General features: G+C 41.5%; 1 protein-coding gene across 1 annotated transcript in view; it reads left to right on the plus strand.

Annotated features, from left to right (window-relative positions):
• Window positions 1-14,741, plus strand: part of LOC137281481 (filamin-C-like) — a 53,398-nt gene that overhangs the window by 16,971 nt on the left and 21,686 nt on the right. The window contains exons 2-5 of the mRNA XM_067812734.1: window positions 6,492-6,681; window positions 8,988-9,053; window positions 12,217-12,430; window positions 14,406-14,514. Coding sequence (XP_067668835.1) covers window positions 6,492-6,681; window positions 8,988-9,053; window positions 12,217-12,430; window positions 14,406-14,514 — 579 coding nt within the window. The remainder of the gene's footprint in view (window positions 1-6,491; window positions 6,682-8,987; window positions 9,054-12,216; window positions 12,431-14,405; window positions 14,515-14,741) is intronic.

Raw genomic sequence — 14,741 nt, forward strand, 5'->3', positions numbered from 1 at the left:
ACACTCCATATTATAAGTACAATTCATGTTTTCCCACCAGCGAAAGTCCACAGGGAGAGAAGATATGCTGAACATACGTCCTGTTATTGTCCCAGCGTGTGAACACACACACTGGAAGCCTAACAACATCGTCCGAATGTATCCTTATTAAAGATTGGGTTTGTATAAAGGGCGGTCTTGGTTTGAGCTGTATAAGTATGACTGTATCTACTTTGATGAGTCACAGATGTATGTCAGCTGGTGTGTGTGTATGTGTGTGTATGCCGCTCTCTCTCTCTCTCTCTCTCTCTCTCTCTCTTTCTTTCTCATCTATCTATCTGTGTCTGAGCCCGTCTGTCTCCCTTCTGTCTATTCTGGCTGGTTGTCTCTCTGTTGTCGCCTATCTCTGGTTGTCTCTCTCTGTGCATCTGTCTATGTCTCTCTATGCGTGTTACTCTCTCTCCCTTACTCTGTCTGACTCTGTCTGTCTCTGTCCCTCTTGCATTACATTCCATCGCCGTTTAGTGTTGGTTTTGTATCAGTTTATTCCACTCTTTTTCAAAAAGAAAACATGCACCACCTCATTGACATGGATGATTTTCCCACTTTATAACTGGCTGCAGGTTTCAACATGCAAACACCGTGGCGTAGAAGAAATATCTATTCGTGGAACTGTTCTATTTTTACTTATGCAACCATGACTAGTTTTCCAAGCAGTGCCCGTACCTGTCTATTCAGCCCTACAGCATGCCCCCCGATACAACACTAATTGTATAAATTATTCAGGTTGCAACAATGAAGTATGGTGTGGAGATCCTCTGTCGTTTTATGGAGGGGTGTGGAGGTCACACACATTTAAACACTTTCGTATTATAAACTAATACTTGCTGTCGCAGATAATTACAAAGTGACGCCGCGTAACGACAGCAAGGGCTCAAGACTCTCTACTTCATAAACACCGAACAGCCTTGACCTTCAGCGTGGATTCTGTTCATTCGTTACGCTTGCATCGACCTACTTCAAAACAAAATATACCTGCATTGGTGGTGTGAAAGGGAGAAAACCAAAGTGCGATAATAAAGAATGTTGGTCGCAAGGCTACAGGTATTCAAAACCATGGTTGGCGACTAGACGGGAGCGTGTGGTAGGTTCACTGAATGAATATCAGGTGTAGGTGGCGCTTCGCTTGGGAGAGTTCAACGTACATTGTGAAAATGCCTAGGGTATTATTCTATTGACCTAGTTCAATAATACCGGTAAATTAGTTGGTTCAGCTTATTGGCATACTATCAGCTGTTCATAATCTCACAGGTATCACACAACAGCGTTTAGTTCCCAGCATGTTGTTTACCAATAATAAGTCTGCGTGTGTTAAAACTGCGGACATTTTGAAACAAAGCCCGACCTTAACGCACTGTTTGCGAGAGAAAACACCCATCTCACCCACTTCCCGCTAATGCCATAGCCATCAATTTTAACAATTTTCAAACTCGTTGAAAAGTATCTTGGAGTGGGTGGTAGCTTACAGAATTAATCAGACTCCGATCTGATACAGTCTAATTACAACATGCTTAATTACGTCTGAGGGGGTAGCGTATAAAGCGTTCGCTCGTCACGCCGATTCCCAATTGGGGTCAAGTCAGTTTCTGGTGTCCCCCTGTCTGGTGTCTGGTGTAGTGATATTGCTGGAAAACTGGTAAAAGCGACATAAAACCATAATCACTCACCAATTACGTCTGTAGCGAAATGGAGTCATTGTTTAAGGGCGCGCAGGAAAGAATGTCTCTATGAATGAGTTCACTCAGCTCAAGTAACTAGTTATTCAAACCGTATTTTATTTGTTTAGAAAAAGATCTATGTATCCATTATCGAGTAGGTAAAAGGTCTGTATATCCATTATAGAGTAGGTATTACAACATAAGACGATCGGTCATAACATATTCCTTCACGAATTCCTGCCTAGTGTACCGTGAAAAAGCTCATAATTCGTTCCAGTGTGCCTGAGTAACTTCTTAAGAGTTCATAGAAATACTTTAACGCCTCACCCGCTTAGTCTCTGCATTAAGCTCAACTACACAAGAATTGTGTAAGCATGTAAAGTATCTACTTTGACATTCTACAGACATCTGTAAGCCTATAAACATAAACTATTATCTTACCTCGCACATGAATGTCGTTTTCTGATTGGATAAACGCACTTACAAAGGAGGTACATTTGCAATGTACCCCGCTGCGAATGGCAACTCACTCGGTTCTTCCTGGTAGTACTTCTTCATCTCGAATAACATTGAATCATGCATGATGCACGGGAAATACCGATGTCTTACGAATGCAAAATTGATTGAAGGGAGATAATTCGAAATTTGTTTTTTCTTGCGTCGTCTTCAAAATCTCGCGATAGCTACGAAAAGGTTTGCCACGCATTCCATTAAATAAATTTTGACAAAATGTTCAAAGGTAGTCCCTGTGAATATTAAGAAGGGGAATTATACCACGGCGATTTTACTAAGGCAACACATAAGACAGTAAGACAAAAACAGGTTGGCTGAAGTGTACGATCCGCCACCCATGGATGAAACAGTTCAAAATAAATATTGAAGTCTTCGGTAAGATAAATACGTTGTTCACTCGTCTGTCGGGACCCATGGGTTCATGTACCCACGGTTTTTTGTTTGTTTGTTTGTTTTGTTTGTTTGTTTCTTTTTTGTTTGTTTTTTATTTTTATTTTATATTTTTTTATTTATTTTTTATGTACAACTACACAAAAATTATGTAAGCGCGTAAATTATCTATTCATCGATTCATTACGTCTGTAGATAATGATCAAACTACTGCAATTCCATACCTGTCTGATTACACCCAAAATGCATTTAATAATAGCAACGATAATAACGCATTGCCTCTAAGACCAGACCACAGACCGTCGGTAACGGTTACGCTGATAACAGAATACATGCATGGATAAGACAACACGATAACTATGGGTCACATAATGCATTATTCATAGATGTGTGTTTTATATTAATATAATGTTGGTGTACAATGGAGGCGTGATTTGGAGCTTAGTCTCGTTAATGATGTCGCGCCTTAACGGCTCTGTGTTTACAGGACGGAATGTTTAAAAAGAGAGGGACTTACGTTACGTTACAATTACGTTATACAAGCACGGTGTATCGGTATTATGTGTAGTGTGTGCATATTAAAGCAATTCCCGCTCGGCTGTGGAGTCGGAGTCGTTTATAACCTAAATGATCTGATATTAATAGCGAACTATGTAAGGCATATTTATTGTATATTGAGCAACGATGTTTTACTCATTTAATATGTTTATGGGAGATATTTTGCCGAGACAACACTGAAGCCACTGCCAATTTCAAATAAACCGAGCAGCAAAAATAAAGTATAGTAAGTTAGCATGCATCTGAAACAGAACCAACTATTAGGTTTGATTAGATCTGCTGTTGCCTCAGGAAATACTTCGGTCAGAGATAAAATTGCAATCGCATAACCGGACCATGTTAAAATATTTTCTGAATTTCTAAGATAAGATGCCCATGAACACATCGGCAGTTAATAATTTTAATAATATTAATTGTAATTTTAATAATAATGTTGATATTTAAGTTCGTGTTTAGTTCGTGTTTTAAAAAGATATATACACCGTTCGTTTGTTTGGTTGGGTTTTTTGGAGTTTTTTGTTTTGTTTTGTTTTGTTGTTTTTTTGTTGAGTCAGCTAAGACATATATATATAGTGTCTTTTGTTGGTGAATCTGTCATTTTGCAACAAATGTTATATTTGGGATTTCCCTTTCTTAGTAAAGTACAAATTCTAGTACTTTTAGCGGCGATTAGATGCCTGACTCTGCGGGTGCGGGTGAGGGTTCGAATCCCGGATGAGACTCAACCAAAAGAGTACTAGAATTTGTACTTTACTAAGAAAGTGAAATCCCAAATATGACATTTGTTGCATCTTGACCACTTTCTCAATGGCATTGTGTAATCAATCTGATATATTGTTTTATGGGCATTCGTTTCGCGCACATTAGCAAACACTGTATTACAAATAGTAGTTGAAAGAAAACACCCTCGAAACACTACGGAAACAGTTCCTTTAAAGTTAACATTCACTTCAAGGTGCATGTATGTCCCATTCTTCAGGCAGGAGTGGATGCTCTAGCAGGTAGTGTGTGTACTTGAATACATTGTTTAAATAGCGACGTTTAATAGGTAACTGAATAATTACCAATGCAATAGTTAGATCTAAAGATGAGAAGCAGTTGCACCTAAATGTTGTCAGGAATGCATTAAGTAGCAATGTTTTCTGTGCCGGAGACGTACCTCCTTCAGTGAGGGGGACTCCAGACGGATGTTGTCATATGAAACTTCGGAACAGCAAATATGTACATATATATTATGAGTGTGTCCGAAAGAATGTTTGCATGGCTGTACCAACAGAGATAGGATGTGGAATGTTTTCGTCAAGCAAACATTTATTGTTTGACACAAGCTTTAAATTTGGTATGAGCGTATTGGTGGCGTGTTTCTGTACTTCCATTTACGATAACTTTCTTCCGTTGACATCTGCAGTAACTACTTGGCGGTGATGTAGTGGTTGCTGCTGCATACTGTGACTTTAAAACGTTCACAAAATAATGCCAGTAGTCTTGTACTTGATATTTAGGACGGTTGGGTAGCCTTGTGGTTAAAGCGTTTGCGTTACACTGAAGGTCCGAGTTCGATTCACAATATGGGTACAATGTGTGAGAACAATTTCTGGCGTTCCTCGCTCTGGAATATTGATATGAGCGGCGTAAAACCACGCTCACTCACTCACACACATGATATTTCCACCTTTGAAACATTCTGTAACAATAATCGGGAAACGTCAAGACGGAGAAAGTTAGAAAGCCATGATACGAGACTTGGGTAACGTCAGTACAGATGACAGCTTTTGCTTTTCTTAAGCTTGACTTGGGACCAAGCTCCATTCTATAATCTGAATGCAGAATAGAATAAGGTAGGTCAAGCGACGAAGATTTATGGGTTCAACGTGTAGTTTAACGATTTAGCATTAACCGTTATGCGTAAATTACAACTGTTAAACAACACATGGCCAGCTGATATAGGTCATCATGACAGTGTGGACCACATGACTAGTTTACCGAAGTAAAGAACGCCACCATATGTGGCTGCTGACTGTCAAAGTGGTTTGATAAGTGGGTGCACAATATAGCGACAGGGCTAATTCCACATCCATAAAAAATCTCCGCAAAAGCCAAAATCCACTGTATGATTCCGACTCTGCCATGTGTCCATGAATCATTTTAGTGCTCCCGGATAGGTGTGCAGTCGTAGCAGGTGCCAGTAGTCATAAACACATGCAAAGACTAGTCAATTACTCATCTGAAACAAAACACTGGAAAGCTTGGTACAACGCAAAGTAAAGACAGACAGTGTGATTACAGCATATCAAAATAGCATTTCAGATATCAATCTCCTCAGAGAGCTGGTCAATGCCTTAGGGCTTTGCTCTTTGTTGTTGACATAAGACCTATAAAATCTAAATTTTGATCTATCCGTCTTTTTGGATGCAGATGATAGTATAGGGTAACAACATCTCTCTACTTGAATTACTGCGATGAGGGGCGGTGGAGTAGCCTGGTGGTTGAAGTGGTCGCTCCTCAAACCGGACACCCGGGTTCGATTCCCAACATGCATACATTGTGCGAAGCCCAGTTCTTGTGTCTCCCGTCGTCATGTAGCTGGAATATTTCTGAAAACTGAACTCACTCAGTCACTGAGGACAGCTGTAATATAAAGTGATATTCATTCTAGATCAAACAGGGAGTAATGCAGTAACCTGTTTTAACTGAGGATGACTATTATTCTGCATTACTGTGTCACATATACGTCAAACTGGGAATTGTCCTTCTGCTGTATGCCATTAATATTTATTGAAAGATTAACGGTACCTTGACACCCAGAGTGAAATGCTTCAATTTGTAAAACAAGCATTCTACACACGCAATGGCTGATGTTGAACTGAATTAAGAATTCCAACCACACACACACACAATACAGCGCCACTCTGTCTCTCTGTGTCTCTCTCAACCTCTCTCTCTCCCTCTTTCTCTCTCTCTCAGTATGTCTCTCTCTGTCGCACGCAACGAACTTACGTCACATATGCTTAACTACTTAAACAAACATGCACGTACCCGTGCACAGATGCAGACACGAGGAAAGGCACACTCCCAAGATTGCATATGCTATATTGCAATCATGCGCACGTATACCGCATATGTATGTCTACCACCAGATAACTAAAACTCAAAAACCCAGCTACACAGGCTGACAGAAAAAAAGAGTCACAGTCAGTTTCTTCGCGCTGCAACTCAAATCTTTACACTACATATCAGCCTTACTCCAATCGAACTGTTAACATGTAAATCTTCATTCTTTGGAAGCACGTATTGTTTTGACTCTGCAATAATACTGTTGTCTGTCGTTTTCAGACAGTGCCGTGGTAACTGAGGGCAACGTGAAGCTCCTGCTGGGCCTGATATGGCAGGTGATTCTAAGGTATCAAGTTGGACTGTCAGCCGTGCAACATCGGCAGTGGATTCTCAAATGGATACAGGCAGTGATACCGCAGTACCGGGTTAGGAACTTTACCACAGACTGGAATGACGGCCTGGCATTACAGTGAGTTGATGTACCAGTGAGACGATTTGTACCTCGGTACACCTAGATGTGACACACCTTCATACACCTAGATGTGATACACCTTCATACACCTAGATGTGATACACCTTCATACACCTAGCTATGACACACCTTCATACACCTAGATGTGACAAACCTTCATACACCTAGATGTGACACACCTTCATACACCTAGATGTGATACACCTTCATACACCTAGATGTGATACACCTTCATACACCTAGATGTGATACACCTCGATACACCTAGCTATGACACACCTTCATTCATCTAGATGTGACACACCTTCATACACCTAGATGTGATACACCTTCATACACCTAGATGTGACACACCTTCATACACCTAGATGTGACACACCTTCATACACCTAGATGTGATACACCTTCATACACCTAGATGTGACACACCTTCATACACCTAGATGTGATACACCTTCATACACCTAGATGTGATACACCTTCATACACCTAGATGTGACACACCTTCATACACCTAGATGTGATACACCTTCATACACCTAGATGTGACACACCTTCATACACCTAGATGTGACACACCTTCATACACCTAGATGTGATACACCTTCATACACCTAGCTATGACACACCTTCATACACCTAGATGTGACACACCTTCATACACCTAGATGTGACACACCTTCATACACCTAGATGTGATACACCTTCATACACCTAGATGTGACACACTTTCATACACCTAGATGTGACACACCTTCATACACCTAGATGTGACACACCTTCATACACCTAGATGTGATACACCTTCATACACCTAGATGTGACACACCTTCATACACCTAGATGTGATACACCTTCATACACCTAGATGTGACACACCTTCATACACCTAGATGTGACACACCTTCATACACCTAGATGTGACACACCTTCATACACCTAGATGTGACACACCTTGATGCACCTAGATGTGATACACCTCGATACACCTAGCTGTGACACACCTTCATACACCTAGATGTGACACACCTTCATACACCTAGATGTGATACACCTTCATACACCTAGATGTGATACACCTAGATACGATACACCTTGATACACTTAGATGTAATAAACCTTGATACAGCCAGATGTGATACACTTTGATACACCTATACGTAGTGAGGTGGTACAATGAGGTGGCTTGTACCTTGATACACCCGGATGTAACACACCTTGATACACCTAGGTGTAGTGAGGTGGTACAGTAAGTTGACGTACCAGAGAAATGATCTGTACCGTGATACACCAAGATATAATACTCCTTGTTACACCTAGATATGATATACCTTGATACCTCTAGATGTAATGAGGGGGCACAGTGAGATCATGTACCAGTGAAATGATTTGTATCTTGATACACCTACATGTGATACAACTTGATACCACTAGATGTGGTACACCTCGATACACCTAGATGTCGTGAGTGAGTTGATGCATCACGATGTACTGAGATGAGCTGATACACCTTGATGCACTGAGGGGTTACAGTGGGATGACCCACCTTCATGTACTGAGGTGGTACAGTGAGTTGATACACCTTCGTGTACTGAAGTGGTACAGTGCGTTGACCCACCTTCGTGTACTGAAGTGGTACAGTGAGTTGATACATCTTCGTGTACTGAGGTGGTACAGTGAGTTGATACACCTTCGTGTACTGAAGTGGTACAGTGCGTTGACCCACCTTCGTGTACTGAGGTGGTACAGTGAGTTGATACACCTTCGTGCACTGAGGTGGTACAGTGAGTTGATACACCTTCGTGTACTGAAGTGGTACAGTGCGTTGACCCACCTTCGTGTACTGAGGTGGTACAGTGAGTTGATACACCTTCGTGTACTGAAGTGGTACAGTGAGTTGATACACCTTCGTGTACTGAAGTGGTACAGTGAGTTGATACAGCTTCATGTATTGAGATGGTACAGTGAGTTGATACAGCTTCGTGTATTGAGGTGGTACAGTGAGATGTACAACCGCGGTATTGCGAGATGATACATTGTCGCTGAATGCACTTTCTGAGATCACTCCATCATTTCGTGTTGCGTTCAGACAACAATCTGTACAATTACATGACATTTATCATAGGTAGAACATTTTCCAGCAACTAGCATCCGAATTTGCAGGCCAGATGGGTTCTTAAAATATCTAGGAACTCATTTTAGGCGTACGAAACGGTGTTTATAAAGGCACATAAGTATCAGTGAACTGACACACAGCCTCGACATATCGTAAGACTTCATTCTCTCAAAACCTTTTCTTGCAGTGCACTGTTGGAATTCTGCAAGCCTGGGATCTGCCCCAACTGGCATCACCTAAACAGAGACAACAAGTAAGTACCGTGTATGACAACAAGTAAGTATCCAGTAGGACAACAAGATCGACAACAAGTAAGTACCGTGTATGACAACAAGTAAGTACCGTGTATGACAACAAGTAAGTACCGTGTATGACAACAAGTAAGTATCCAGTAGGACAACAAGATCGACAACAAGTAAGTACCGTGTATGACAACAAGTAAGTACCGTGTATGACAACAAGTAAGTACCGTGTATGACAACAAGTAAGTATCCAGTAGGACAACAAGATCGACAACAAGTAAGTACCGTGTATGACAACAAGTAAGTACCGTGTATGACAACAAGTAAGTACCGTGTATGACAACAAGTAAGCGCTGACAACAGCTAAAGACAACGAGCAAGTACCGAGTAGGACAAGTGAGTGCCGACAGTAAGTACCGTGCAAGACAACAAATAGGACAACAAATAAGACGACAAGTAAGTACCGTGTAAGACAACAAATAAGTACAGAGCAACATAATCTGATCCCTGGTAACCTCCGGGTTTTATTTGGCCATCAGCAACTCTCACAACCCTCGAGAAGGCTTACAGAACAGGGAGTTATCGTGACTTACTAACATGGCGTTCCATTGGAATTATGTCACACGATCATCAGCTAACGTGCTTGATGATTGTAAGCGTATTGGGAGTCGGTAGATATATGGTTATGAAGTCGATTTTTGGATTGTCTGGTCTAGACCTGATTATTTAAAGACAGCAGTCTTACAGCAGAAATATTGCTGGATGCAGTGTTAAAAACTCCAATCAAACATCTCCTTAACAGCCTATTGATATGCAGGTATGCAATGCACATAACGCTGCTATAATACCTATCCCTCTTTAATACCGGAGAAACTGGTTTAACAAGACTAAAAACCACCCAATGCACTTAGCAGTAACGAAACAGTCAAGGGTGACCTTGTTCGCTACAGTTATACTAATGGGGGCCGTGTTTTCGAAAACAGTTTCTCTACAACCCACGCTTGACTGACAAATAGTATTAAAACACTACATTGAACAGCTCATCATTACATTGTTCAGAGGCTCTGATAAATAGGGATTGTCATCTTGCCTTGGTTTATGTTTTAAGTCAGAATAAAATGGGCAACTCATCAGAGAATGCTCATCATTCATAAGTGAGTGTCTGCCTTAGTACGTACGTATTCTATTCGCAAGGGGTGTTCTTGAAGGTGTAGTCCTGAGAATTTCAGTTACCAAAGAAAGAATGCCGGATGAGAGCTCGATAGGATTTAAAGAACGTAAGATTCTGGTGCCAATTCTGGTGTCTCTTGAAGCGTCAATATGTATGAAACTTATGTTTGTACATATTTGACGTTGACTGTCACACAGTCACACCCTCACGTTGACTATCACGCCGTCACTCCCTCACACTGTCACACCTTCAGTGAGATAATCAGTGACTGACAGTCTTCTGTGGAAACAGATAGGGGTAAGGACAAGCAAACAGGGGTAGGCAAACAAGTCTATCTCTGTCGATGTGGGGTTTATACGACAGATAGTTGATAGTCACTCATGATGAAATCAAAGCAAATCAAAGTGAAAGTGAGAAGGTGCTTAATAGGGAGACTAAAAGAACGATCAGCCCAATTTTCGTGTGATGGGATGTAAATGGAAGGGTACAAGGAGTTCTAGATAAGCAACTGACGCCTGTACATGGTTCTTTTTCTCGTGGTTATGAACCATAAAGCACCATATCACATTCACTCAGACAGACTTTCTATGTCACTATCGTCAGTAGCAAGACAGCCGAGGGAGTTGGTTTTCTTTATGACAATATTTACAATGTCACGTGGTTGCTTTAATTATGAATGTAAAGATACGCTTGATCGACGGGCACGGGCAGTAGAGTGTTAAGTCCGCGAACATTATGTGGACAAAATGTTATCCCTAAATTGCACAGTAACTAACGCATAAGAAGGATAGTTTTGTTGACAAAATGTTAGCCCTAAAATCACACACTTTCTTATACATTATCTTAGGAACGCTTTTCGGTTTCGACCATTCACAACAGTTCAGGTATGAAATATGATAATGTCAGCATCAGACGATGTTATGCCAGGTATGGATATCTTTGTATAACATCATGCCTATGACGAGAAGCCTGGACTGTGCCTGAGGTGGGGAGCCTCATTGTTAAGTACAGGTAATGTCATTTCAGGAGCGCAACTCTTCGTCATAGCGGAATGTGGTTATTCTGCCGAAGAGGACTGCCCCGTAGGAGGCAGATATGTGCTGGATCATATTATATTCAGGCGACTCACTCACTTAGAACTAAGTGTAATACTGAGGGGCTCCCAGGCCTAGGAAATACCGGTGTTGACGCTTCTCCCTGCGTGGGGAAATGGCCTTGTCTGTTTTATGCAGTCGACCTGTCGCGACCTGTCATTAGTTTGTCAGAGTAAATGAATTTGCAGAAGCTATTTCATATTCATGAGAACTTTATGTTGCGTTTGTGCATTAAACACCTGGGTAGCTAGGTAGAAGGGCACGGTAGGGGTGTTTTAATATGTTAGACAGTGAAGGTACGGTGAAGGTTGTGTAGTCAAGCTTTGTGTATTCCATGCAGAGTTGTCTACCTTGGTGACACTTTAAAATGAAACTTCAGCCAGTATCTTTAACTTTCGTGTTATTTACATAGGAATCCAAAAATATTTATAAAAAAACATGAAACATACATCAGCTCAGTAGGTTAGAACACACAGATGATGGGCGAATACCTAAATATAAAAATGAGTCATCTTGTGAATAATTACTTTATTGTTTGACGCACTGAGCACTATTCCTGCTATATGGTGTTGATCTGTAAATAATCGAGTTTGGGCCAGACAATCCAGTGATCAACATCATGAGCATCGACCTACACAACTGACATACGATGATATTCATAAACCAAACACCGAGCCTGATCACCCGATCCCGTTTGTCGCCTCTTAGACAAGCATGGGTTGCTGAAGATCAATTCTAACAGTCACGGTATCATGAATGAATGAATGAATGAATGAATAAATGTAATTGTTATACTCCGTGGATTGAGACACAAATATCAAAGAGTGATTAAATACCATGTTATAAATTTTATTCAGCTAGCTATTGGGTTAGCACCAGACACTGTTATCCTCTGATGTTCTCCTACAGATTAAACAACTGCCGCAACGCCATGAAGCTAGCTAAACAGCACTTCGACATCCCTCTTGTGCTGCGTCCCGAGGACCTGTGTTCTCCCGAACTGGACGATCGCTCCGCCATCACCTACCTCTCCTACTTCATCCGGCTCAACGCCCCCGGGTACGAAGCCACCATCGACTGTGTACAGAAGAGGATCCGAACCAGGACAATAACCAACTTCACGGTAAGACGGGATTGAGATAACCGCCCACGTGAAAAATATTGAACAGATAATGACGACAGGCGACTTTGTGGAGGGAATTTCCTGACGTCATAGACATCTGAGTCTTCACAGAGACCCTCATGTATAACTCGGAAAGGTAATCAGGATAAATCTGGGATTCGAACTAACGACGTGTTTGTCTCACGTTTCCATGGTATCCGTGGAACACACACGTATTTACGTGTAAGATTGTCCGTAGTTACTCAGACGGTTATCCACCTGTAGTCGAAGTTACAGACATGCAAGAGAGGAACTGAGCTAAATCACAATGTAATCACATCACGGGCTGTTAGAAATATCAAGGGGTCAATCCGTACTTGGTAAATAGCGACCAAAGATATTAGATAAAGATATAAACCAAAATGTACGAATTTGATGTAATGCTTTCCACAAAATTAGTTTTGCACACTGATATGGATACGTGTAAAATAATAAGGACAGGTGTAGATGGACCACAGACGACTTGCTCAGGGCCAAAGATGTGACATGATGACAGATTCAGCTAGGCCATTAAAGGTCGGTAAGAACATGTGGGTTGCTCAGTCGAACGTGTTCCAAGGAAGGTATCGCGTGAAGATCCGAGTTAGACTGATCGTCAGTAACCCATGTTTGTTGAAAAAGGCGACTAAGGTATCAGTTGGTCAGGCTCGCTGACTTGCTTGACGTCATCGTATCACAGTTGCGTAGGACGATGGTCACGATCACTGGGTTGTCTGTTCCAGAATCGATTATTTACAGACCGCCGCCATATAGCTGGAATATCGGCGAGTGCGACGTAACACTAAGCTCACACACTCTAACGAATGCGGGTTGAATCTCAGATTCGACCTAAATATGATACTTAGTTTGTCAGAACAAAACCTTCCCTTTACGATCTACGACCCTTAAACAGCTGATTGCCATGTTTTGATTTAACGTACAATCACTTTACAACAAACTTAGTCACTCTTTTCAGACGAATCTGGTGATGGGTGAGTGAGTGTGCATGGTTTTACGCATTTCTTTAGCAGTATTCCAGTAATATCACGGCGGTGGACAACAGAATGGGCTTCACACGGTGTACCCATTTGCGGAATCAAACTCGGGTTTTCGGCGTGACGAGTAAACGCTTTAATTACTAGGCTACCCCCTGCGAATCAGTCAATACAAATATAGTCATAGATGTTGTCTATTGAAAATAACCAAAATGATGCTTTCTCATCAAATTAATCCTTGGGATTCAATTCAATACGTATTTATAAAAAGTCACTTGCCTGCATGCAAACCTATAGAATCCCACGTGACATAAGAAAAGCATGTACTTACTATAGGTAAAGTACTTGCGTCAGTGGTCTGTTCACCTGTTGCAGGAAGCATGATTACACATTGACATTCAGCTGTCAACAGGGTGATCGTTATCTGACAGAAAGGCCGTGTAATGATTTATCTGTGGATCAGTAGAAACTAATCTTATTCAGAGGAAAACATTCAGAAATGCCTTACCTAAAACTCTCCTTTTACTGATGAAATGATACGACCGAATGGACTGGTATGACATGCGAAACCTTTCGGATCCGTGCCATTAGACATATCAAATGACCCGGAAGCAAATATTCACTCTTGTATACAAGTGCAAAACAGCAATCCTTCAAGAAGCCTGCCACAAAGCGTGATCTGCCTCTGGCTAAAGCTCTATAGCTAGGTGTCTCTGACTTGTAGTATTCGCCCTTCACCACTGCGTGTGACAGCTAGCCGGGTTTGAGTCATATCCTTCATGAGAAATTGCATTTGAATAACAGGCCTGCCTTGACAAAGGTGTTCCCACAAGTGATAGTATGTCATACAAACTGAGGGAAGAAAGTATACGAAGAATGAGGGATTGAAGGTGTGTTGGACAATGTCAGCTGGAATGTTTTCCTTCGATTTTGAATCTGATGAGGTCGAATCTCTTCCCCAGACTGATTGGCACGATGGTAGAGCCCTGTGTGAACTGGTCAAGGTGTCCGGGGGCCCAGTCCCAGGGTGGCCGGAATTAAGGGGGTCGTCTATCCAGACTCTACAACAAGGTGAGCTTCTCTGCCCATATCTTTCAATAGAACTCTAACACAACTTGACAGAGCTAGCACTATGAACAATATCTCGTTCTTCTGAAGACAGGTTTTGGCGTTGTATGGTTGCTTTCAGTCGGGTGGTCCCGTTACGTTAATGTGATCCGTTATTGAATGCCAAGTCGTAAATAACTCTTTGTATTTTTAGATCTGCCTTGTAGAGAAAACATGTACGACAACTACTT

This window comes from Haliotis asinina, chromosome 4, assembly GCF_037392515.1.
Source record: "Haliotis asinina isolate JCU_RB_2024 chromosome 4, JCU_Hal_asi_v2, whole genome shotgun sequence".
In the NCBI taxonomy this organism is placed as follows: Eukaryota; Metazoa; Mollusca; class Gastropoda; order Lepetellida; family Haliotidae; genus Haliotis; species Haliotis asinina.